The sequence below is a fragment of the Notamacropus eugenii genome, chromosome 2 (genome assembly GCF_028372415.1).
Source record: "Notamacropus eugenii isolate mMacEug1 chromosome 2, mMacEug1.pri_v2, whole genome shotgun sequence".
Classification (NCBI taxonomy): domain Eukaryota; kingdom Metazoa; phylum Chordata; class Mammalia; order Diprotodontia; family Macropodidae; genus Notamacropus; species Notamacropus eugenii.
The window spans coordinates 317,421,196-317,447,830 of NC_092873.1; the positions used below are offsets into that span (position 1 = coordinate 317,421,196).

At 34.9% G+C, this 26,635-nt stretch overlaps 1 protein-coding gene across 2 annotated transcripts; it reads left to right on the forward strand.

Moving 5' to 3' along the window:
- The first annotated feature begins 33 nt into the window (after positions 1-33).
- Positions 34-26,280, forward strand: MFSD11 (major facilitator superfamily domain containing 11). 2 transcript variants are annotated; one of them, XM_072645103.1, is made up of 13 exons: positions 34-678; positions 898-953; positions 3,017-3,124; positions 3,988-4,067; positions 4,187-4,283; positions 6,062-6,120; positions 6,681-6,825; positions 10,286-10,326; positions 13,274-13,339; positions 14,316-14,441; positions 22,238-22,412; positions 23,572-23,707; positions 24,302-26,280. In XM_072645103.1, exons 3-13 carry the CDS (start codon positions 3,018-3,020, stop codon positions 24,464-24,466), a joined length of 1,197 nt encoding a protein of 398 aa, XP_072501204.1. In that variant the 5' UTR covers positions 34-678; positions 898-953; position 3,017; the 3' UTR covers positions 24,467-26,280. The 2 variants fall into 2 exon arrangements, with proteins under 2 accessions (XP_072501204.1, XP_072501203.1); XM_072645102.1 differs by having other exon boundaries at positions 101-460.
- Positions 26,281-26,635: the final 355 nt, after the last annotated feature.

A 26,635-nucleotide genomic window follows, 5' to 3' on the forward strand; every position in this document is an offset into this window, starting at 1 on the left:
GTGCCCGTCGGCCTTCCCTTTTGCCTCGGGACTGCATTTCCCAGCGGCCCCAGCGCGCCCCGACCCGTGCCCGGTCAGCTGACAGAATCGCCTGACTCGAGAGGCACTCCCCGGCCCGGGGCTGGGGCTCCGGGCCGTCCCCGCTAACCGCCAGAGTCCTGAGGGAATGAGTGTTCTGTCTGCCCGTGCGGAAGGCACCTTCGTCCCCGGCCTCGGGAGGGGTCGAGCCCCGCTGCCTCCGCCCCTCTCGTGACCGACTCGCAGCCCCGGCGCCCACTCCTCTGCCTAGTCTCTGTCACTCCTGAACGTTTGTCTCCCCAGGGATCTCGAGCGGGGTCGGTGCTGCAGCGAGAGCCGAGGCAAAATGTCCCCAGAATTCAAAAAGCTGTTCAACATCGTTATTTTAGGCGTTGCCTTTATGTTTATATTCACTGCCTTTCAAACTTGTGGAAATGTGGCGGTGAGTGGTGCTCTGTTTTCGTCTTCAGTCTGGTTAGGAGCCCAGTAAGCGCGGATGCAGGGAGGAGAGCAGCGGTTCTGAGCGGCATCCTCCCAGCCCCTCTTCTCCCCTGTGTTCTCCCTGGCCTGTGGTCTGGGCGCTGCTTGTTCTCCTTAAGTGTGGGTGCTCAGTCCCCGCTGCCCCTCGTTCTGCCCCAGATTCGGTACTCGAGTAGCTAGGTGAGTTTGCTGCGGTCACCGTGGCGTGGCCTTTATTGGTGCTTGGAACGACGAGGAAAGGAAACCCCAGCCCTAGCCTGGGGTCCTCTCCGGTAGCATACGCTTGTGTTCGTTTTGTAGGGTTGTGAATTCTCTAATGCTGTTTCTAGAAGTTTAAAGGATGGTTTCTAGCAGAGGGAACTTGTAGGCACTTAGTAATTCCTTTTATTTTTCACACAGCAAACGGTTATCAGAAGCCTAAACAGCACAGATTTTCATGGCAGTGGATATACCAGGTATAGTACATTAGTTCTGTTTATTTTATTAAATTGTGTGCAAACCATATTAAATGATATTTAAAGCACTGAACTTTGGAGTCAAGAATCCTTAGTTTTCTGTCCTAGCCCAGCGACTTATTAGTTATATGACTATTGGCAAATTATTTAACCTCCCTGAGTTTCCATATCCTCACATTTAAGAGTCCTTGCATGGTGTACCTCATTTGTAGGGGAGATTGTGATGAAAATCTAAACCTCAGAGTGCCCACATGTGTTAATTTACAAAGGTGGTGGCCATTATCACCGTTATCTCTACTTGTTCTTTTCCACTTTAAAATCTTATGAAGATCACGGACCATAGCCTTGCTTGGTCTTATTTTTTTCATAGCTATCAGTGTCATTAAAAAAAAAACCACATACGATTAGTATCTAGTCCTGAACAGAAGGGAATTTGTGTGGTAACTTAAGCAGTTCTCTACTTTCCCCATTTTGTATGGTAGTGACAGGCATCTGGGAGTAGTGGATAGAGTATTGCCCTAGGATTCACGAAGTCTAGGCTAAAATCTTGCCTCTCACCACCTACTGGTTGTGTGACCTTGGGAAAGTCATATTACTTCTTAATGCCCCTACCACCTCTGTAAGACTAGAAGTTACAGAACTGCTGTTGATCTATCTGACCCAGTAAAGGGACTGAGTTCCTGAGAAGAGTTTCCTGTTGCCAATGAAATTATAAGTCTAGAACAAAGGAAAAGTAATATTGCCTATTGCCTTTCATCAAAAGAAGCTTCCAAGTGTTTTTATAAATTTTTGTTGGGAAAACGTTTCAGTCATAAGGTCATTTCTTTAAAGCTAGAAGGGAACAGATTAGACTTCTACGAACCCTCTCTGTTACAGTTAAGGAAACTGAGACCCAAAGTTCTTAGACCAAAGTTCTTTTTTACAGGTGGATAAACTTGAAGTGCATAGACTTGCTCAGGTCACAAGTTAGTCATATTTGAACAAAGAAATACAATTTTTTTTTCCTGGTAGAAAGAACAAAAGCCGTATAGTTTCCAACTGTTTGTGTGTGTGCTCAAGTGCATGCCAACAATTCAGTTTTTCAGTTTTTATATTTTGTCATTTACCTCTCCTAGGTTTGACCTATATTATGTTAAGCAATGAGAAGTTGCCTTGCCTGGTGTCTGGAGACCCGGGCCTCCAAGCCAGGAACATCTGGGTTTAAGTCTTGCCTCTGATGAATACTGGTTGTGTGACTGGTTGTGGGCAAGTCACTCTCTGGCAAGACTATTTAATTGCAGAAAAGGTTCTAGCCTATGTTAGTAGGAGTTCCCTCACCTGGAAGTTCCTTATAACCAAATAAATCACAGGTCCAGTCCCTATGCCTATCTTATGTTAAGTAATAAGTATGTAATTGTCTAAAGTGATTAATACAATAACATATGTATAGTGCTTGATTCCAGTTAATTCTGAAATTCTGACTTGATTAACATTATTTTGCAATAATATTTATCGATTTTAAAACTAAGAGATAACTTAATTTGGCTTTATAAACTGAGTTTTTTAACTTAGCACAAATCACATTGTAGTGAATATTCTTGGTAGCCAAAACAAGTTATTCATTAGTAAGTTCTAAATCTTGCTTAACTAGTATCACTGGTATGCAAATTGCAGTTGTGACAAGTAAAAACGCACTTTCAAGTAACTGGGGCAAATATCCATGTTTTATGTTTAAAGATGTTAAATCAAGTTATTAGAAAGGAATTTTAGGCAGTATGGTAATAAGGTAAATAACATGATTTTTACAAAGGAAAATTATAATCAAGTATTCTAGATTTAGATAGTAATACCTTTTTGGCTAAATATTTTGTATACATTCTAGTGAACTCCAGTAGCATAAATTAATACGGATTGGTGGTCTTGTTTTTATAATGCTCTTTCAGTATTAATAATAGCACATGTTTTTATTGACAGAAAAATTTACACTATATCCAAATTGATTTTTTTAGAAAATCACTTGAATCTTCATAGATGGCATTTCACAAATTTTTTCCTGTTCCTATTTTTTCCTGCTTTTCATATAGCATGGCAATTATTTATGGAGTGTTGTCTGCTTCAAACTTGATTACGCCTTCGGTTGTAGCCATAGTGGGACCTCAATTATCTATGTTTGCTAGTGGCTTATTTTATAGGTAAGTAGCATTATAGTATATAATTTATTTCATCAGAGTGTAATCAGCATCTTATAAGAACTTAGAAAAAGTTCAAATGTTTTCTAACCTGACTTGATGTGAACCTAACATCATTCTTTCTAATTCTAGGGAGTATTTCATCAGTTTTGCTATTTTGTACTTTTTTTGATTCATTCTAGATGTTACCATAATTAAGACAGGAAATCTTGTCCTTTTTTTCAGGAATCCTATAGTGTTTGTTAATTTGTAATTTAAAAAATTACTTCGCATAAAAATATTTGAGAGTAGTGAGTTTTCAGTGAGCAAACCTGGACAATGATTTTGAGTTAGATAAAAATGTGGAGAAGAAAATTTAGCCCAAAAGTCTTATTTAAAGCAACAAAATTTTATTGTGTTAAAGGACAGTTCAGGCTGGTGTATAATTCTTGTTCATTTGTTAAAAAGTTATATAAAAGAAGAAAAAGTAAGGACGTTTGTATTCTTTTTCGTGTTACTGATATAACAACTTTATTTGTGGTATCTGAACTCTTTCCTAAGAGAGTTGAACCACTGAAATAGTTTAGGGTTGTTTTTATTGGTCAGACGTCGCTCACTGCATGGTGACAAAACCTTTCAATCAGAGAGTAGGATTATAACCTCTCTTTATTCTGCTAATCAACAACCATTTCATCCAACACCTAGTTTATAAAATGACAGTAGCTCTAATAGAAATGAGCAAATCACAAGTTTTTCCCTTTGAAAACTGGAGGCGTTTTAGAACTTAAATTTTAGAGTAAGGAATCACTCATGTTGATTCTTGGAAGGCATTATTGGCATATTTTGTATATTATTTGAAGATAATAAATTGACCTGTTGTATTTTAGCATATACATTGCCGTTTTTATCCAGCCTTTCACATGGTCCTTCTACACAGCATCTGTTTTCATTGGGATTGCAGCTGCTGGTAAGCATGGCTTCATCTTCCTGCTCTTCATTTTTCTGGGGCTTATCAGTGGGTATCATTTGTTTGTAAAATTAATTGACTTAATCTCTTTTTTTGATTAACTTTGGTTTTCCTTTTAGTACTTTGGACAGCACAAGGAAATTGCCTTACAGTGAATTCGGATGAAAATACTATTGGAAGAAATAGTGGAATTTTCTGGGCACTCTTGCAGTCCAGGTAGAATTCTTATATGAAATCTTTTTACTTTGATTAGTCAGTTCAAATCAGCTAACTCATTCCTTTGTCATTCAGTGCTTACTCCTCAGACCTTCCACATCAATTGATTTTATTAAGTTTTCAGATATGTGTAGCATTATGCTCAAGATTATAGAGCAAGAGTGGGGAACTTGCACGCTTTGAGGCCACATGTCACTGTCTAGGTCCTCAAATGTGGCCCTTTGACTGAATCCAAACTTCACAGAACAAATCCCCTTAATAAAAATATTTGTTCTGTAAAACTTGCACACAGTCAAAATGTTGCACCCAAGGACCTAGGAGGCCGCATGTGGTCTTGAAGCTGCAAGTTCTCCCCCTTGTTTTAGAATGAGTTAAAACATGCACCCTGTATCTCCAGGAATTCACAGGTGCAGTCACAAGCAAAAGCATAAGATGAATTATATTAACCAAATAAAAAGGCATCACATGGTTATTCTGTTGTTATCTTTTAAGATTATCTTGGTATCTCTTTCATGGACCTTTTCCTTTGTTTTGGTAATTCATATGACTGTAAATACAGATGTTTACGTTGAATCACCTAGTAGGTGCCAGGCATTGTACTAAGTACTGAGGATACAAAGAAAAGCAAAAATAGTTCCTGTCCTCAAGTAGCTTATAGTCTGATGTCAGGAGACCACACGTAAACAACTGTGTGCAAAATGATATGCACAGGATAAATTGGGGGTAGACTCGGAGGGAAGACCTTAGGAATAAGAAGGACAAGGAAGGACTTCTTGCAGAAGGAAAAATTTTGTTTGAAACTTGAAGTATGCCAAGGAAGCCAGAAGGTAGAGATGAGAAAGGAGAGAATTCTAGGCATGGGAGAAAGCCATTAAAAATGCCTAAAGTCTGGAGATGGAGTAAGGAACAGCAATGAGGCCAATCTTACTGGATCAAAGAATGTACAGTGGTGAGTAAAGTATAAAAAGACTGGAATGGCAGAAAAGGGCCAGGTTATAAAAGGCTTTAAAAGTCAAATAGAATTTTACATTTGATCCTGGAAGCAATAGGAAGCTACTGGAGTTTATTGATTACTGAGATGACAAGATCAGGCTTATGCTTTCATAGCTGAGTAGAAGATAGACTGAAGTGGGGAGAGACTTGAAGAGGGAGACCAACAGGAAGGCTGTTGCCACAGTCTAGTAGTGATATGATGAGAGCCTGGACCAAGGTGATAGAAGTATTATAGGAGAGAATGGGGCATAGGACTTGGCAGCAGATGGGGTGAGAAAGAATGTTGAGTCCAGGATGACATCTAAATTTAGAGCCTGGGTGACTGGGAAGATGGTAGTTCTATCATGAATATAGAATGAATCCCTAATTTCTCAAATCAGAATGCCAAAAGAAATACATGTTTAAAATAGGAGAAGAATTTCTTCATAGATTCTTGTAATTCAGGAACTTAACTTGTTTCCAAATCATCTTGTTACAGAGTTCTATTAAATCACATGATTTAGAACAAGTTTCCTTTTCTTTGAAAGGTTGCTGTGAATCAGATCACTAGCACATGACTGGAGATTTTGTTCATACGTAGGGACAGTACATTATTTTAGATCTCAGTTGTGAATTAAATTTTTCCAAGCATGGAATGGCATCATTTTTCTTAATTACATTAGGGCAAATAGAAAGACTTGGGGAAAAATACATATACATTTTTTGTCTAAAAATATCAGAATTCACTTTTAAAAATCTCTAAGTAGTATTTTAATTTATCCCTTCACTTTTGTTTTTCCTCCCAGCTTGTTTTTTGGAAATCTTTACATTTATCTTGCTTGGCAAGGAAAAACTCAAATATCAGGTTTGTATTATTTACTTTGTTTTTAATACATTGTTTAGGCCCCAGTGATATCTATCATTTGTTACTTTGGACATTGCTATGATAAAACTTAGGCTTCTGGATTCTCACTTTCTTATTCTGAGATTTTTAGCAGCCTTAAACTAGCAGCTTATTGTGTTTTTCCTATAGAATAGATTGCCATGCTTCAAATAGTACTAAAGACTTTAAAGTCATCTATGAAGTTTTGTTGTAAGTTGAGGGTTATGAAAGAAATACTTGATACTTAATCAGGAGAAAATCTTTATACTTTTTTTCTTTTAACTGTTTTTGCATTGCTCTATAATGATAAAATGTGATTTTCTTTTTGTATGCCCATTCCTTTCGCATGTTACCTTATCTGAAACATAAAGGGAAGAGTGACATTTGACATTTTACCTCTTATCCAAAGTTCATCAGGTTTTATTGATGCATTTAGCAACTATTTTGATAATCTAACGTCTTAGATATTGTTAGTCTCTGTGGAAAAAATACAAATTTATGGATTATTTGTGTAATTAATACTGGTTACCTTTTTTCTTCAGAGAATGACCGGAGAACAGTTTTTATTGCTCTGACGGTGATTAGCCTTGTGGGGACAGTTCTTTTCTTTCTCATTAGGAAACCAGACCCTGATAATGTATTGGGAGATGATGGATCTTCTGATAATGAGAGTCTGGAAGTCAACATGTAAGAACTTTGAAAATTAACCTTTTTTTTTTTTTTTCCAAAGTCTGTATACATGTAGTCCAGGGATCACCAATCTCTTAATCACTGACTATCATCACAAAAACTAGACAGTCCCAATAATTGGAGGAAAGATAAAAAGAAATTAAGAAAAAAGAAGAAAAGGGTAGAATGAAATAGAAGAGGAAGTATTACATAAAAGATGCTCTGATCTTGTTTTCACTACTTGGGCAAGTTGCTTTAACCTTTTTTGAGTGTCAGTTTCCAAATCTTTATAATAAATTCTCTAGTAGTTGCCTTAAGGATCCTCCCTGAGGTATACCTGATGCTTCATTTGAAGGAAATGTTTCATTTCCTTCAAATTGGATATATTCACTTCATTTATCAAGTGCCTGCTACATGTAAGGCACTATTCTAGATTTTAGATTACATTGTTTATGCTTAAATTTTTCTACAAAAATTCAGATGAACACTGAATATTATTTTATGTTGTTTATTGAAAATAATGAAGTTTAAACTAGTACTTCTCAAGCTCTTCCTTCTCAAGAGCATATTATAAATCTCTAAGGAGATATTTCCAAAGTCATCTTATTTACTTATTTTTGTTCAGCTTTTTTTCTGTTTTATTAAAGACTGACAAGTTTGGATAAAATTTTGCCCTTTGTTTTGAATGCTTTTATAGATGGTTTATATTTTGTTATTTGACTCATTTCTAGATTTGAAGAGTCTAGATTGGGAGAAACAGCATCAAAACTTATTTGGACAATTATATTTTTTGTGTAATAATAAAACTGAGAAGTGTGTCAGATAACTCCGCCACTAAAATTTTTTAAAATTTTTGTTTGTCTTAACCATCCAAGCAGCTCATTTTAATCTGAAAGAGTTGGCTGAAGCTTTTAATTTTTCTTTAGTTCTGAGTTGGTTAGAGTTTGGAAAAGTGCATGAAGAGTTTATGTAAAATAGAAAAAGGTATAAATTTGTTTCAAATATCTATTTTAGTATTCTGAGTGTTGTCTTAGCATAAAGCAGTAAAAAAATGGGGGAAAGATAGGCTGTCTTTCGTAATACTGTCTTTTGTTAAATCTCTGATGGCATATTATGTAGCTGAAAGGGCATTGGACATGAATTCTAGTCTTGACTCTGCCGCTAACTAATCATAATTCATATTTTTATATCATTTTGCAGTTTGCAAAGCACTTTTTTCACAGCCCTTTGAGGCATAGGTATATGTAGTACAAGCACCCACCCCCATTTTATAACTGAGGAAATGGTCTCAGAGAGATTGAGGTCTAGGTTTATGCATATGTAAAAGGAAGGATTGGACAAATATATCACCAAGGTTTTCCCTACCTCAGGATCTATAAAATTCATGTTCATTTAAGGAAATCTCTAAAGTCAATGCATAGAGGTAGTTATTGAACTTTCTAATGAGTTCACCAAGATCCCTAGGGGCAGAGAAGCTCAGGCTTATTGTGAAAGACAGTTCTCTCCTCTGCATCTTAGACACAGACCTGCCAAACCCAGTATTTATTAAATTCTAAACACTTCTGCTTAGAGGAAGTTGGGTTCAAATACGGGGATACCGCCATATCCCTAAAAATCTAACACAAGGCATTTCAGGTTAAAATTTATAGTATTTTCAGACAGAATACCACACTAAAAATTGAGCAAGGATTCTAGAGTTTAGGTAAGAATCTAAGAACGGTAGTGCCCTAGAGAATTGTTTTCCTAAAACTGTTAAATCTTTCTTTGACCACCCCCTTTAAGGATTCTTCTTTATACTTAGTCAGAGGTGAACTTATGTTTCTTAATTGAAATTAAGACTTCTTCCATTTCATTGTATGATCATCACCTCAGAGATGATCCTAGATGCAAGATTTCCTTGGCTTATCAGAAGAGAGGAGTTTAGGATTAGATTAGAAAGTAGAGAGAGCTTTTTGATAAGAATGACGTAGAAAGATTTTAGTATGACATGTTGTTTTGGAATTGATAGTTAAAGAAAAACTGATAATATTTTTCACTCATATGAATCCAAAGACTTGAGACTATGACATGAGAGAAATGATTTCTTAATATATCTAAAAGAGGGAGAGGAGAATGGGGAGTTCAGCTTAGTGTACTTCTATGCTATGAATTCTTCGGTCATGGAATTCCTTGATAAATAGTTCCATTTAATTTGAATGTATTTGAAAAATGATAGATTATAGATCAATCTTGTTTTATTTCTGTTTTTAAGACTAAAAGATCAGAACTCAAGTTTGGGTCCTAATCAGGGATCTTAGTTAATAGTTAGATTTGTGCAGGAGTAAAAAAAAAAAAAAATTTGTAGGAATGTCAAACTGACCCTAAAGTTACAACTCTTAGGAAATTATGCTCACTAACTCTTAAATTATTTGAATGTAAAAGATGAGGTATTAATTTTTTTAAACTTCTTGGTGCTGTGATCAGTTATGAGTCCCATGAACGAATAACTACTTTTTCTGGGTTCCTCTATCCTTAATTTGAAAAGAGCATGAAAAATGTCAATAATTAGAACTCTTTCTATTTATGGAGTATGGTTTATGGTTTTAGAGTACCATTTTTCGTAACTGGGATTTATTGGTTGGAGATAGGATTCTTAAAGTACTTTATGAGAGATATAAAGCCCATGGATAGTAACACAGCAAAAGATTGAGTTATACCCGCCTCCAGGGCAGCTATAGTTTTTTTTATTGAAAAGTTATTGAAAATTTCCTATTAATCAAATTACCATGTGTTTTCTTATAAGCATAAAGGAAACAGAATAGGATAGGGAAAAGAACATTCAGTGGCTTAGGAGTGACAGGACCTGGGTCAAAACTTGGCTCCAACACTATCTTTGTCCTTAGGCAAGTCACTTAGCCCCTCTGGACCACAGTTAACTCATCTATAAAATGAAAGGTTGAACTAAATGACCTCTGACATTCTCTTTATTTCTATCATACCAAGTAAACTGGAGTTTTTCTTATGTGCTTTTTGTGAACTTAGTAAAGGAGGCTTTACTGGTATAGTGATGAAAGAGTCCAGTTTTCCCCTTTTCATTAAAGAATGAAGAATTTTATTCTCCATATAGAGAATGTTGCATATATAAAAATAAATTTTGTTTACAAGTTAGTGAGAAAAATAATGGTTTCACTAATAAATTATTTTCATGAATTGAAAATACTGCCTTGTTATAGGCTATATTTGACTCAAATGTAAATGAAAATAAGCAGAAAGCTAACTTTATATGAATTGTATTTTTTCAGAATATTGAAGATGTAAATATGTTTTTGATTAAAACAGAATCATGGGCCTTCATGATAAAACCTAAAACAAGAAATATTGCAGAAATGTTCTGCAAGCCATTTAATACTTGGAATCTACAATTGTTTGAAATGCTGTATTGAAACATGACATTTTCTTTTTTCTTCTTGAAGACTGAAAATATTTTTTATTTATCCAGGTCTGTCCAGAACAACATGACAAAGGCAGTAGATGCATTTAGTAAGTATTCTGTACACCTGAAATTAATGTAGCAAATTCAGGACCCTTTACCCTTCTTCCGTAATTGACTTGTTTTGATGCCACTATACAACTTTCACTTTTCCACTCATATTTATTCAGAAAAATGCTAGCTTGTTATCACATAACATTGCCCCTTTAATGGCATTTGTGTTAGGGTATAAGCTTTTTATTGTATGTATTTCTTAGTTGGTGGGATGGAGGGGATGATTTGATTGTGTGATCACTTTTTGACCTTTTTGCTAATATCAGGTGAGCCACTTAATAAATAATTTTATAAAGAAGCTCTCCTGAGAGTCTCTGTGCAGTATAGTAAAAAGTCAGTTAATAGACATTTATTAAATGCCTACCATGTGCTAGGCACTGTGCTTTGTGCTCTGGAAAGGAAAGGAAGGAAAGGAAAAAGGCTTCTCTCCAGGACTCATAGGCTAATAGAGGAAACAACAGGCAAACAATTATGTATAAACAGGATATCCTGTATGCACAAGAAAATCAGTCACCAGAGACAGCCTGGGGAAATGTCCAGAGTCAGGAGACAGCGTCTTGTTTGAAGAACAATTAGGTGACATTGGATCACAGAGTAAAGGTGTAAGTAAAGGTGTAAGATGAAAAAAGACTGGAAAAATGGAGGAAGGGGAGCAGATTTGAATGCCAAACTGAGGATTTTTTATTTGGTCCTGGAGGTGACAGGAAGCTTCTAGAACGTATTGAGTGGGAGTGTTGACATGATCAAGTCTGCACTTTAGGAAGATGAACAACATCGCAAAAAGAACTGTGGATTTTCACCCAGAAGGCCCTGTGTTCCTGTCCCAGATCTGGTGCAGTGTTCATTTAACCTCCTTCAATCTATTTCCTTATCTGTAAATGAGACTTTAAAGTTATTTGATGTCATTGATGTTCATATTACAGTCAGTAGAGATTGAAATCACCTATAACTACTGGTAAAAATTTTCTGAGTTCCGTGACCAAAAAGTTTATTACCTGGTAATTAGATTGCAAGTGGACCTTTCTGAATTTAGCTAGGCTGGACCTCTAGTGACTCAGACCCATACTTGAAGACAAGTCCTTCAAGAACCAGAGTCACTTCTATAGCAGTTAGGCATTGGAATAGGACTTTTGTGGAAGTTTGTGAGAAACAAATGAGATGATATGTGTAAAAGATGTTTGGAATGATACAGCTTAGAATGATTTGGAATGATTCAGTGTATCCCATTAACACTGTATTTGTGAGCATTTTGACCAAACATACATAGATCTTCTCAGTTTAACAGCTCTTGATTTGTTTTGAATTTTCCTTTATTTCACTTTTGATTCTGGCAGTTTTAATTTTCCTCTACTTTTCTGATCATATTAGCTAATATTTTATATTTTGTTAGTTTTTTTAGCTCTTAGTTTATCAGTTCAGTTGAGGTTTTTTTAATTTGTTTTTTAAATTTTATCTCTACTTTGATTTCACAATTTCTCTTTTTGTGTTTGTTTGGGTTTTTTGACTTGTTGCCATAAAGGAGCCTATTCATTGAATGGGTGTATCTCACTCAAAGTGAGAATGTGATAAGACTTAGCCTGAAAGGGCCAGGGTCTCCCATTGCATCCTGGGCCATCTCTAGTCATCCTGATGAATATCAGGCCACTGGACCCAGATGGCTCAGGAAAAGAAAGTGAGGTTGGTGACCTTGCACAGCCCTCCCTCACTCAAATCAAAATCAGCTGCAAGTCATGTCATCAAGTCATACCATCTTGATGTCATGGTCCTCTTTGAGAATGAAGGATAAATACAACAACAGAGATCTTACTTAGTCAGTGTATGGGAGTTACAGATCACCCTCTCATAGTGCCTGAACAGGAAATTCATATATATTCATTATTTTAAAAAGAATAATGTATTTTATATAGATAATTTATTTGTAGCAAGTAAAATTATGTTCTGGGAAAGTGTTCTTGATTTAACATTCATCAGTCTTCTCTATTTATTCAAAAGGCCATTCAACCATTCATTAGAAATCTTTGCCAGGGATTACTTTTCTTACTTCAAAGAAATATTCTTCCTTACAAACCTAACTGTAACTAATTTATTTATTAGTCTTTTGAACTCGAGCTATGTTTTGCAGAAATGTTGCTAATTTATTTCATATCTATGGTATCTAGATTATCATAATAACTTTGATTAAAATCAGAATAAAGCAGTATGCCTTTACTTGTTCTGTCCCAAAGTAAACATTTTCCACAAAAGAATTTCTCTAATGCAAATGTTTATGGGAACTAGGAATATTAAACATCAGATCTTTCCCCATAAATCACTGTTGAGTGAATTCAGTATAATATAAATCAAGTTTACACTGGAAGTTTATACGTGAGATTTTGATGAATATACTGTGTTGTCATGCTAGCAGCTATACCTTTTCCTCATTTCTTAGAACCTTGGTAGTTGACCATATTGTAAAATTAGGCCACGTCACTCATATGTAGAACCAACAGGTTCCTTACTGGCCTTCCTATATACCTCAGCATTTCCAACTTAAAAACTTTTTTTCTATTCTGGCACACATTTGAGACTATATTACAAGTGCAAACAGCATTTTAAAAGAGGTAACCACAAGGATGAGTTGATAATGACATATAGACCAAAAAAATGTAAGGGTTGATGAATTTGCAATATATTTTTGACCTAAGCCTGGTCTATAAGTTATCTGAGACTTCTCTTGACATGGTTCCATTATTCCAGTATACTTAGTAGGGTAGAATAAGATAGAATGAGTTCCTTAATATGGCAAGCCCTTAATATCATAACCATAATTTCTTCCTAAGTCATTTATCTGCTACTGTTGTTGGCATAGTCTCAGTCTATTTTTCTGGTTAAGGAAATTTCTTATGAGAACTTTTGTCTTGCTAATACAAGTCTGATATCTTCTAATATGTCTCTTACTTGCAGAAAAATCTCTTAAATTGTGTGTCACCAAAGAAATCCTGTATCTCAGTGTTACAACTGCCTATACAGGTAAGGAATTAATGAGAGAGATGGTTAACATGTAATGATTCTAGGACAGCATTGTAGCACTAGAGAGAGGTTCAGAAATAAATCCTCACATTCTGAAATGGATAAATGCAATAATTCACTGTGTAATGAGATATACAAGAACATCATAAGAGGAATCTGTGGCAACATTCCTTTTCAAAAATTTTATGGTAATTTAACATGCTGGTTATTTTGCCCTCATGGTTCCCAAAGAAACTTGTCTTTAGAGAAATTAGAAACAAAAATAAGACCTTTTAAAATTCAGTGTTAAAATGTAACTTTCGAGAAAATCCTGTTTTCTTATTGGCTTAAGTATGAAATTATTTCTTTTTTGACCAGTTTAAGAGAAAATTGTGTTTACTTTAAAACATTGTGTTGTATCTCCAAACTAAAGTATTTAGCATTATTTTTCTAATTCTGTCATTGTCCTTACCAAGAAAAGTTACTCATGAGAAAGTTGACAATTTTAATCACCCATTTGTAGTAACTACAGCAAAGCTGTGTACCCTGCTTACCCCCAAAAGAAAGCTAAGAAGTTAGCCTTGGTAATATTCTTATACATTTGATAATTTAATTTTATCTTAAGGTTAATACAGATGCCACTTTGTGGCTAATGTTTTTCACTACATCTGTAGCACTTCAAAATTATACATTAAGTGAAAAAAACATTCCTTGGCCAGGGATTCATAGTTTAATTTTAATTTTATTTATCTTAACCATCCTTCAACAGTCTGTCATTAAGTGCTTACTGTGTGTCGAGTATTGTACTAGGGGCTAGAGATATAAAGGTGAAAAACAGAACAATCACTTTTCAAGCAGCTTCTAAAGTGCTATGAGAATTATGATATTTTTGGAATGTGTATGTCTTTTTTTAACGATGCTTTTAGACATGGAGAGGACATATATGATGAAAGGGAGGTTTGGATGCTATAATTAATTTAAGGATTTTTCTCTAAAGGTCTGGAATTAACGTTCTTCTCTGGTGTATATGGAACCTGTATTGGTGCTGTAAATCAATTTGGCACAGAAGAAAAAAGCCTTATTGGACTTTCAGGCATTTTCATCGGCATTGGAGAAATTTTAGGTTAGAAATAATTTTCACTTATTTCTCCAGTTTTGTGAGATTTGTTGTACAACTTTTATATGATTCTCTATTTTTCATGACCTTCATTTTCTCCTCTTATTTTCTTGCACTTGGTACTTCTGGTTATTTCTGTCATCTTAGAATAAATACATCAAGAAACTTAGACCATATCAATCAGAAATAAAATCATCAAGCTAAAAAATATATAACATTTCCCAAAATTCATCTCAAAATGTAATTTTTTATATGTTGCCTTCCTAGAGAAACTATTCATTTTAATATCTATGTTTACTTTAACGCCTGTATAGTACCTAAAACTGTTAGAACACTTAGGTATACAAGTCTAATTGATAGTGATAGAATGAAAAACTTGATTGATTGTTAACTGACAAATCTGAAATTTAATGATTCAAATATTAGAGCCAGGTGAGAGAAATCATGTAAACAGCATTAGATTTGGTTTGAGAGGACCAGAGTTTGAGTCTAATCAGTGCTACTTCCTATATCTGAATGATGTTGGGCAGATCACTTAAGTTTTTGGACCTCAGTTTCCTCCTGTAAAATGAAAGGGAGTGACTAAGACAAAGAACAAATCCAACTCTAAATCCCTTCATCCTAAATAATTTTAGAAGTAAACAATTTTTCTTATTTCTATTCACTTTTGCATAAGGAAACCTTTTTTCTCTACTTAATAATATCAGGAATTTCAGATTTCTCTCTCTTTGTGTTGAAGTCTTCCGGTATTGCTCTCATATAACAAATATTCATATTCAGTTAAAGCATTTTCTTCACAACTCATCAAGGGAGATGTGCAAATACTATTGTCTACATTTTATGTTTGAGAAAACTAAGGCTTAGAAAGGTCCCTTGTGATCACACACAAGGAAAAGACACAAATAAGTGGCAACTAGGTGCCACAGTATAGAGACTATTAGAATCAGAGCACCTGAGGTTAAATCTGGCCTCAAATACTTAATAGCTTTGTGATTCTGGGCAAGTTATTTAAGTGATGTCTGCCTCAATTTCCTCAAATGTAAAATGGAAATAATAATGTGCCCACTTCGAATGATCATCATGAGAATCAAATGAGATATTTGTAAAGCACATTGCCTGGCACATAAATGCTTGTTCCCTTCTCCCTTAAGGTGAAATTTAAGCTCATCCATCCTGACTGCCAGTCTAGTAATCTCTAGTAAACCTTTCAGTAATCTCTGTATTTGAACTGTGTTGGTTTCTAGAGGCTTTAAAGTGTAAGAGGGAATATCCCTATCCCTGATAAGTTCACAGTCTCATAGGGGAGAAAAGCACATGAAATAATAAATTATTTTTAACGGTACAAAGCAGTGTAAAAATAAGTAAAAAAGAAGTGACATCTGTTGGAGTAGCAGTCAAGAAATTTGAGGCTCTAGTCATAAACTACATAACTTTGGCTAGTGCATTAACATCTTCATTTCATTTCATTCTTTTCTAAAGGAGAGATAGCTAAATGGAGACTTTTATAACATAATATAGTAGAAAGAGTAGGGATATTTGGAGTCTTGAGGAATTGAGATCAAATCCTTTCTTTGCTACTAGGTGACTTTGGGCAGGTTATTTTTTAGCCTCATACCCTCTCCACTCAGTTTCCTCATCTTTAAAATATGGGCATTGGACTTAGTAATCTCTTTGTTTCTTCCCAGCTCTAATCTATAGCCCTTTGATCTTTAAAACTCCTTCTAGATCTAACATTATGTGATAACTGGGCCTAATTGTACCTGGGCAGTCTGTTTATTTTGACTTAATATATTGATTTTAAAATAAAAATTAGCCAAAATGAATGGTATAGTTCTACTTTACATTTTGTTAAAAAAATTATTTTGAAGTTAAAATCAAGAAAGAGCATTTTAACGCACATATGAGAACACAAAATAGTATTTTTTAATGAAATCACGAATCTCTATTTTATGTAACTTACTTTTCAAAAAGTATATAGTAAATTTTACATGTTGTTTTCAAAACTTTCCTGCTTGTGCTTCTTTCTTTTCTGTGCATTTTTTTGTATTTAGTTACTTTTATTTTTGAATTAGTCAAGTATTTTTTTTATTCACCTATCCTTTTTACTAAACAAAAAAAAAAGCTAATATAAAGCCCTCAATAAGTATATAGTCCTACAAAACAAGTTCCCTTATTAGCAGTGTCTAAGCAAAATAAACCCTTGCCACAGCCATGTCTCATTCTGTACCTTATGTTCATTACCCCTCCTTTCCCAATAGTACTATTTTCGGGGTAAGTTATTCTTGACCATATCCCTGTATCTTTTGCCTTTTGGGAATATTGTATTCCAAGTTCTCCTTTAATTTCTAGTAGAAACTTCAAGTCTTATATAATCCTGACTATAGTTTTTGTATTTGACTCCACTTTTGTATTTAATTTCACCTTTCTTAATATGGGAACTTCCAGGTTTTGTCTCTGCCATGCCAGAGAGTTTCTTTTTTAGATATCCTTTTAGCAAATGATCTATGAAATTTTTTTTTAATCTTTATGCTGCTTTTGGCTTCTAATAGATTTTGGACAGTTTTCATTTATTATTTCCTGAAATAGTGTTGAGGGTTTTTTGTGTGTGTGTGTGGTTTTTTTTTTAAATCATGGTTTTCAGGGAGTCCAGTGATTCTTAAATTATTTCTCTTGAGTAATCCATATCATTTGTTTTTAATGTCAGGTAGCATATATTTTCTTCTCCTTCCATTTCTTCACTCTACAATTTGTATTTCATTTTTTTAATCTCTTCATTTCTTTTACATATTCATATATTCTTTGGGAAAAGTTCATTTTTTTCCTTTTCAGAATTACTCCCTCCTTTTCTAGGTATACTATATATATATATATATGTGTGTGTGTGTGTATATGTGTGTGTATGTGTGTGTAAAATACTGGTCAGTGGTTTGTTGTTTTTTGTTTTTTTTTTTTCATTTTTAACACAGTACATATCACCTAACACAATTTCAACTTTTGGTCAGGTGGTATTTCTTTTAAAGCATTTACAATATAGACCACAAGCGGATTTTTTTTTTTTTGACATTAACCGAGACTCAAATAATAACTACGTATGCTAACTTCTTAAGCCCTTGGCATGTTGTCTCCACACTATTACTAAGAATTAAAGGACCCTAACTTATTGTTGTTGGTCTAAAGTCCTAAGCCTAATAGCTTAATTTTAGACTTGACCTCGGATGTTCCCCTACCAACAATCTATGATTTAATAGATCTGGTATTAAACTTACAAACCTTTTGACTATAGGACATTGCCACTAAGAGTAGGGACATTGCAGGGAAACGATATCTCCCCAAATTCATGTCGTTTCCAGGCAGGAGTAGATTGTCAGCTTGCATTCAGTGAGGCTTAGAGTCTGCCAGGTGTCAGTGGAGAGTGGTTTTTTTGATTCACTGATCTCTCTAGCTTTAATTCCTGTACAAAGGCTTCGTGCCAGTGTCACACTTTATCCCCTGCTGTGCTTTTGAATGAGATGTAATTTCGCCTTGGGGTGTCCTGGGTCCTGCCCTTCACTTTTTGGAATTAGGCCTCCACTTTGAGGTTCAGAGGGCTGGATCTTCAGGCCCTCTATGGCATATCATGACAGTGTTAGATACCTCAGAATCTGTGGTCCTGGTATGTCCAGGGACTGCTGTGGTATGGCACTGAATGCTGCTGTTATCCTGGACTTTTAAGGTCTCTACCCTGGGACTTCCTTAGTACCCTGGGATTTTCTTGGGGGAGCTCTCCACTCTTTCTGCCTCAGGCCATAGAGCTTTGTGGTCTACCTGTATCCCTGGCCTGACTGATCACTCTGGGAAGCTGCCCTTCACTAGCACTGGCTTTGCTGTGAGTCTCCTTTTCCTGCTACCCTTGGGTGGAAGAAGTTACATCTTACCAAGTTTCTCCGTGAATTTCTTGATCTCTGTTCTGTCTGTTGTGAAATTCAGGGTTTTGTTGGAGTAGATATGTGGAATCCAGGTAGGCTGCCTCCTGTTCAGGGAACCATCATAGCTAGAATTCCCCTGTACCTTATGTTTTTAAATGAAAAGGAAGATACATATACTAGCATATTGAGTGTGACTTAGGAGACTGAAATCTAACAAACATAGATCTAAATGAATATTATCCTTTCCAGAATAAGCATCTTCCAAGTCCCAGCTAAAATCCTTTCTTCTATAGGAAGCCTTGTGCAACCCCTCAATTCTAGTGCCTTCATCCTTTTAATTATTTCCTTTTTATCCTGTAGATAACTCATGGTACATAATTGTTTCTTATTGTTTTCCCCTATTAGATTGTTGAAGGCCAGTACTGTCTTTTGCCTCTTTTTGTATCCCCAGCATGTAACATATAACAGATGCTTAATAAATGTTTATAGACTGACTAGCATTTTTGTTAGTAACTATTCCAAACGTTCTCTTCCTTCTCAAGCCTCCCATGAACTTGGCTTCACAACAAAAAATTGAAACTACTCAGTAACAGTTCTTTACTCTCTTCCTTATCATATTACCTTCTGACTTTTCACTCTGTCGCCTTCAATTTCAGTCTCCAGCTAAGAAGTGGCCTATCTCCTTGCCAATGCCAACCTCTATTTGTACCTTTGATCTCTCTCATACTGTTTTCTCCAGAAGATTGACATCACTATCATCCCCATTCTTTCTCTAATCATCAGTTTCTAATTTCTCCTTACCTACTAGTTACTTCTTTGATGCCTACAGACATTCCCAAGTATTTCCTTCCACTGGGTCCTACCCACCATGCCCACCAGACACTGGCCTGTCTATTCTCCCCTTTTCAGCTAAACTTGAAAAAAAGTCTTCTGTATACTCAGTGCCTCCACTTCCTCTCCTATCACTTGTTTCTAAACCCTTTGTAGTCTGGCCTCTGCAAATTACCAAATCTAATGGCCTTTCCTAAGTCTTCAGTCTTGACCTCTTTCCATCTAGCCTTTGACACTATCATCTTCTCCTTCTGAATACTATTTTCTCTGTGTTTTTGTGATACTTACCTCTTGATAAGTTTCAGATACTTAAATATTTAGAACAATGGGCCTGAAGTCAGGAAGGTCTGCATTTAAATATGACCTTAGACACTTATTAGCGGTGTTACCCTGGGCACAGTTTGCCCCAGTTTCTTCATCTGTAAAATAGGGGTAATAATAGCATCTATCTCCCAGGGTTGTTTTGAGGATCAAGTGAAATAATAATTGTAAAGTACTTAGCATAGTGCTTGGCACATATAAGTGTGATATGCATATGTATGTATATATATGTATGTGTATTTGTGTGTAGGTATGTGTGTGCACACATGTGTGTATGCATTTATACAAATGTAAGTGTGTGCATATATATGTACACACACGTTAGCTATTTTAACCTGCCTCACACCTCCCTTGCTATATTTTATCCATGCCACACTCACTCTAAAACTATTTATTGTCACTCACTGGATAATTTATCAGTTCCCATGAATTCAGTTATCCTTATACAGATTATTTCCACATCTATATCATAACATCACCAAAAGTAAAATTGGTTATGTTTTAACAGAAAATAATTTGTATTAAGAATGTTGTTATCATTCCTGAAACAGCTTTTTGTTTATTCTCCCAACTTGGTAGAATAAAAATCTAAATATAATCTAGAAGAAAGTTTGGGGCAGCTAGGTGGTACAATGGATAGAGTGCCATGCCTGGAGTCAGGAAGACCTGAATTCAAATCTTGCTTCAGACACTTACTAGCTGTGTGACCCTGGCAAAGTCACTTAACACTGGTTGCCTCACTTCCTCACCTGGAGGAGGAAATGGAATGGAGAAGGAAATAGAAAGCCATTATCTCTGAGAAGAAAACCCCAAAAGGGGTCATGAAGAGTTGGACACAACTGAAATGACTGAAAAACAAGAACAAAGATTAAAGAAGCAAAAACATGAACTACTTAATCAAATTATTGACACTAAAAAATTGGACGGAGAAAAGGAAATCAAAGATTGAAACATTCAGAAGTTCAACTAATGTAAATCAGTTGTTGAAATGAAATGAAGAATAAACTTCTTGGTCCTCAAAATCATCCTGAAAGTGTTGAAGGATAGAGTTAACACTCTTTTCACTGTCAAGGATTTTAAAGTCACTTGTGTAATGTTATTAAACATTAGTAAACATATTGTTTATTTAACATTAATAAACATATTGTTTAGCATCATAACCATGGAGTTGCTTTTATAAAGGAAATGGAAATGGTATTAAAGAAACAGATGAGAACAGTAATTGAACTATTCCAAATATATGCAGAAAAGATTTGTATTGAAAGTGACATGTTTTTGAGGGCATCAAATAATAGATTCTTAATATATCTGGAGAAGAAATCTGAGACCTTTTATTATTTGAAAGTAAATGACTAATGAACATCAATAATTATTGACCCATATGCTTTTTTCCTACCTGTATAAGTTTTTTATGATTTTAATCTAAATATTAAGAGCATCCTTGAGGGTATTAAAAGAGAATAGGTTTCACAAACTTTTCCATAGTAGACAGCATCTTTATCAGTACATAACTGACTGAAAGATGTAGAGAATATAAGATTATGTTGTCCATATTTGTTGACTATGAAAAGTCAGTTCAGTAGAGCAAAATTCTTTCTTAAGGAATCTCTAATTAAGTGTCTTCTGTTGCTTGTGTCAAAATTATATTGGATTCTTTAAAAGATATAAAAAAGGGCATTTGCTGATCCTCCAGTCAATAATAACAAGCCAGGAATAAGACAGAGAGATGTGTGCTAACCAAAAGTTTTCATCACTGTTGTAGAGGAGGGCCACCACAGAGTCCAAGTTGAGTGGGGATTCTCTAAAGATGTTGAGGTCCTTCACTTCTCCTATTTGCCATTAGCATGATGTCACCATATATCATGATATATGTCATATACACACACATGCACATATACATGTGCATGTGTGTGTATATGTGTATATATCATGCTGTATAATGATACATTATTACATTGTACAAACTCAAAAATGAGATTCATAGTCACCTTCAAGAGTTTGATCTAATTATCCAAACAGGAAAAAACCAGGTACTTTTTGAAGGATGTTTGTTATTCAGATTATGAAATGCTGTGAACAGGTAATCTAGAGCTTATCTATAAGTGTGTATGTATGTGTGTGCATGTGTGTATGTGTGTGTGTGTATGATGCCAAAAACAGATAAGTTGGGCCCAGAGCTGAAGAGTGGGTTTTGGGAAATGGCAGAGTTCTTTTAGTGACCCCAAGCTTCTCCCTAAGACCTTATTTAAGAGAAAGAGCACTGGACTAGAAGTCCACTTGTCAGAAAGGTAGCAGGGATTTTTGTTCACATACAGGTTAGTCTAGGTGGCCTCTGAAATTCCTTGATTCTGAAACACAGAACGCAGATTATTGCTAGTCCTAGTGTTCTTGTTCTATCATTCAACTTGCTGTTTGACAGTAGGCAAAACGTTGGGCTGTGTGTCTTCATTTGTAAAAATAAAAGGATTGAACTGCAACTATGTCCTCATTGAGGTACTTTGCAGCCCCAAGATACTGTCTCTGTATCAAACTTTAAAATATGATGACCTAATGACCTCTGACGTTCTCCCTCGTTGGTGAGTCTCCCTATAAATGTATTATACAGATTATGGACGGATAAGTTTAGTGCCTTTTCCTCTCCAAAATACTGTTAGCATTTTGATTATTATTATAATTGTCCATGTAATGAAATGTTGACTTTCTTGACTTTCAATAAACAATAATAAATGTTTCTTGACTTTGTAGGTGGAAGTCTCTTTGGCTTGTTAAGCAAGAATTGTCGTTTTGGCAGGAACCCGGTTGTGCTGTTGGGCATTTTTGTGCATTTTGTAGCTTTTTATTTAATTTTTCTCAACATTCCCAGTGATGCCCCTGTTGCTCCTCTTGAAGGAACTGATAGCAATGCTTATATCAATTCAAGGTACAGTAACTATCTGGCCTGTGATTCTCTTTCTCAGTAACTAATTTGGGGGAAGGATAAGGTGACACATATAACTAAGCAAGTTACCTTGAAAATCTGTTCTGTCTACATAAAGCTGTTAAATATCTGTTGCTAGAGTTGGAAAATTGGAATCTACAGATAATTTCAAAATTATTTCTCCATTTTGTTGATTTTGGCCTCCTCTCCTACCAAGTCTATTTAACTGAAAGACAAAAGCAAAAGGAAAAAATAATAAGGAGAAAAGAAAAGTGAATCATAAATTAATAATAATAATAATAGTTGACATCTATATCATGCTTTAACAGTTATCAAACACTTCACATAGGTTATCTTATTTGATCTTTAGAACAGTCCTCCAATATACTGCAGACCTTATAATCCTTTTACATAGATGAGGTGAATGTGACTATGTTGTTAAGTGATTTGACCAATATCACTAAGCTAATAAATGTTAGTTGGAATTTTAACCCAAGTCTTCTGGTATCAAATTCAGTCTTCTGTCACCTGCACCATAGCTAACCCTCTAAACAGATATTGGAATTATTGAAAGTTGGTTTTTTAAGTCTTCAGGAGATTGTCCTTTCAATGGAAAATCCTTTTAACATTCTGATGTGTAGACCAGAATTTTCAGCCTTCGAATGCATGCTGAAAAAAGATATGGAGGCTTTCCCAGAAAAACAGAAATTATTCTCAAATGGGTCATGATGAGAAAAAAGCATAGCACAGTAGGTAGAGGACTATTATTGAAGACAAGAAGGTTAAAGTCCTTCCTCTGACACATACCTGCTGCATGACTACTGGCCAGTTACTTAACTTCAATGCTTCACAAAACCCTCTAAGACTATAGATTAAAGGTCTGTTGCTGATTTGGATCTATCTTCCCCCACACCACCAAAAAAATAGGCATCGTGATTCTTCAATCCTTTCAGCAGTAAAGTTTCCAAGAGTTTGCAAACAAGCTAATAGAAAATTTCATATTTTTCTGATTCCATTTTTCCCGTTTTGCCTTTTTAGATATTGTAAGTTTTCCACTTACTTTGTACATAATTGTTACATTTTTTAAATATTTTTTTCATAATGCCTCTGGTAAACACTCATAATACTTGTATAAAATTATTCTTTAATTTTTTTCATTCAGCAAAGAGATTGCCCTATTTTGCAGCTTTCTGTTGGGTCTTGGAGACAGCTGCTTTAACACCCAACTAATTAGCATTTTGGGTTTCCTTTATTCAGAAGATAGTGCACCTGCCTTTGCGATCTTTAAGTTTGTTCAGGTAATGTCATGCTCCTTAAAATGTGTTTAAAATGACTACCTTTTTGCTATGTGTTTGGAATTTGTGTTATCTTATGTTGGTGGGTTGGTTTTTATTAAAATGAATATTTTTTTAATGTCAGGATTATCTTTTCAAAGAATGTGTGATTAAAAGTAGAAGGTGACTGATGTAGTTTTCGTGCTCTCATTTCTGTGGAGAGGTGTGGGTGTTTATACACACACATATATACACATACATATTTTACATAAATGTGTGTGTGTATAAAATTTTTCCTCTGAAGAGATGTTTGCATGCTTATCTTCTAGGACTTAAAAGGAGAGCTTTCTCTTTGTTACCATAGTTCATTCTTCCAGAAAATGATATTTAGCATACTACGTGTACTGTGTTGTAGTGCTCTTACGTACAAAATGCAGTTTTAATAGTGAGGATCAGACTTTATGTAAATATTAGCAGAAATAAACAAGAACGTGTCATGTTGGGAAAATAAATCCTTCAACATGTCAGACTGTATATCACTTATATAGGAAAGAAAATGGATCATTTCTTGAAATTGTAGGAATATATTAATATTGTATTTTTTCTGTGATCTTTCAGTCCATTTGTGCAGCAGTGGCATTTTTCTACAGCAACTACCTTCTACTTCACTGGCAACTTCTGGTCATGGTGATAGTTGGCTTTTTTGGAACTCTTTCCTTCTTCATTGTGGAATGGGAAGCTGCTGATTTTGTAGCTCGAGGCTCAGAATACAGAAGCATTTGATCTCACATTTAAAGCATTTTTGTTTAAAAAACTTGGCAAGGAGAGAAGAAATTCAAGGTTGTATGAGTTTGAATGGAAGAGCCACTGTCAGCTTAAACAGTATAATGAATGGCATCGACCAGTGTGGAAAAAAAGACTCTCAGCCAAAGTTGATCAAGTTTACAGACTTAGGATATTTAAAAGATGAAATAATGAGACATTCTTTGAACTGTTTTTGTTGGATATAATTCATTCTGTTTCTTATTATTGTATTACAAAATATTAGTGTTATTCCTCTCCTATTCTTATTTGAGGATTCATCTTAGCTATTGAACATGTATCTTTTAAAGATTCCTGCTGTGCATGGAGTATGTTTTATTGTTATACAGTATTGAAAATAGCTATAACACATGACCATATGTATGTAAGAATTAAATTTAAAATTTTAGGGGCAGGCTCAAGTGGAAATCTCAACTTTCCAAAGGTTTATACTTCAGCTTCTATTAAATATGTTGCTCACTAATTCCTTTTTCAAATTATAGTTTATAGTAGAGGCTGAGTTTTAAAAATCAAAGCAAATGAAAATTGTTACAAAGTTGTAGATTTTAAAGAGGTTTTAAAAATGTTAAGCCAAGTGATATAATGAACAAAAACACAGCAACTATGTTAGAATTTTGCCTATAGTTCTCCTGGAAGGTGTTGCACAAAATGTCCATTATGTGCTGGTAACATTTTCACTCTAGTCCTGGACTGCTATGGTCAGTGAGAAAAATAAGTTATTCAAAATTATTCCTTATTTTCTTCAATTAAAATGCTGGAGATGTCCATAGATCTTTGAGAGACAAATTTAAATATTGAGTGAAGTGTTTATGGAAATCTTGACTAATTCCCTGTATTTATTTTTAAATAGAATATTTAATGTTCAGATTGAGAATTTTTGTTATAAAGTGGTCAGCCACAGGCAGGAAGGGAAGAAAGCCTGCTTTTGATAAGGATTTAAAATTCAGCAAATATTTTAAAGTATGTACTATGTTTAAGGTACTACTAAACACTAAAATCTGGAAAATTGAATTATCCTTTTTCTGCCATATTAATAAGGCTGTAAAAGTCTCTGACCTCTTATTGGCTTAGGTTAAGTATAATTAGCAAACACAAAGGATATTAATAATTGTTAAGTGCAGTTTCAGAGATAGCATGAAATAAGATACAATGAATGATGTTATGTTTAACCTAGGTCTTAAAGTTGTCTTTGGTTAAGATGAAAAATGCCTTCCACATATTTCCTCAGACCACTTAGTGTCCCAGACCCCTCCCTTTTCCCTTGGTTTCCAGTGGTTCTTCACAGCTATAGAATAAAAATGCTAAGTAGCTCCAGAGCATTGTAATTTGGGGAAATATAATTCAACCAAAATTCTGCGGTATTCCTTCATCATCTACTTGCTAGTAGGGTTGTCAAGAAGGGGAGAAAAAGTGAAGGTGTTTAACTGAATTGAGTTTTTTCTGGCTGCCACAGATATACTTTGTGCTGAATAACTCACTTTAAATTTTGTACTCAATTTTCATATCTATAAATGGGGATAGTGACCTTAAAGATTTGCACAATGGATCTTTGGATAACAGGTAGAAAGTACTATTACTTAAATTTCAGTAAAGTATGGGGTATGGTTAATAAAGTATTTAAAAAACTTTTTGCTGTGTAGCTTTGTAGAATCAGTCACCTCACAGTCTCATTCAGAGATGCTATGATTTGATCTTCCTATAATATTTTTGTGACCATCATGTGACTTCATTTTAACATTTCAAATTTAATATATTTTGTCTGTATTAAAATTTCAGTTGGCATTTTGGGTGTCTTTCTTTAGAGTGCATCATAGCCAAAAGTATAGAAAATTTTCAACCTTATCTTTGAATCTTCTTAACAGATTTTCTTTCTCTGGGTACTGATAAGGGATAGATATCCTTTATCAGATATTACTCTCTTAATTTTTAGAATGCAAATCAATTGCTGATGAATGGGTAGGACATTTAGGTAGCAAAATTGCCTGAGAAAAAAATAAGCCTTGTCATTTCATCATTGATAGTGTCTCTTAGAGTAATATAGATTGAAAAGCTTTGTAATGAAAGTAGTTCTGCACTTAATTTTGAAAGATTCAGAATTGCCAAACAGTCTGTTAACTGTGTTGTCCAGTC

What these genes read in the sequence shown, in the direction of transcription:
- MFSD11 (XM_072645102.1), top strand. Translation starts at nt 365, where the DNA reads ATGTCCCCAGAATTCAAAAAGCTGTTCAACATCGTTATTTTAGGCGTT. An exon ending in CATGGCAGTGGATATACCAG is followed by an intron (nt 954 to 3,016) that starts GTATAGTACATT and finishes CTTTTCATATAG; the next exon opens with CATGGCAATTATTTATGGAG. An exon ending in GAGAGTCTGGAAGTCAACAT is followed by an intron (nt 6,826 to 10,285) that starts GTAAGAACTTTG and finishes TTATTTATCCAG; the next exon opens with GTCTGTCCAGAACAACATGA.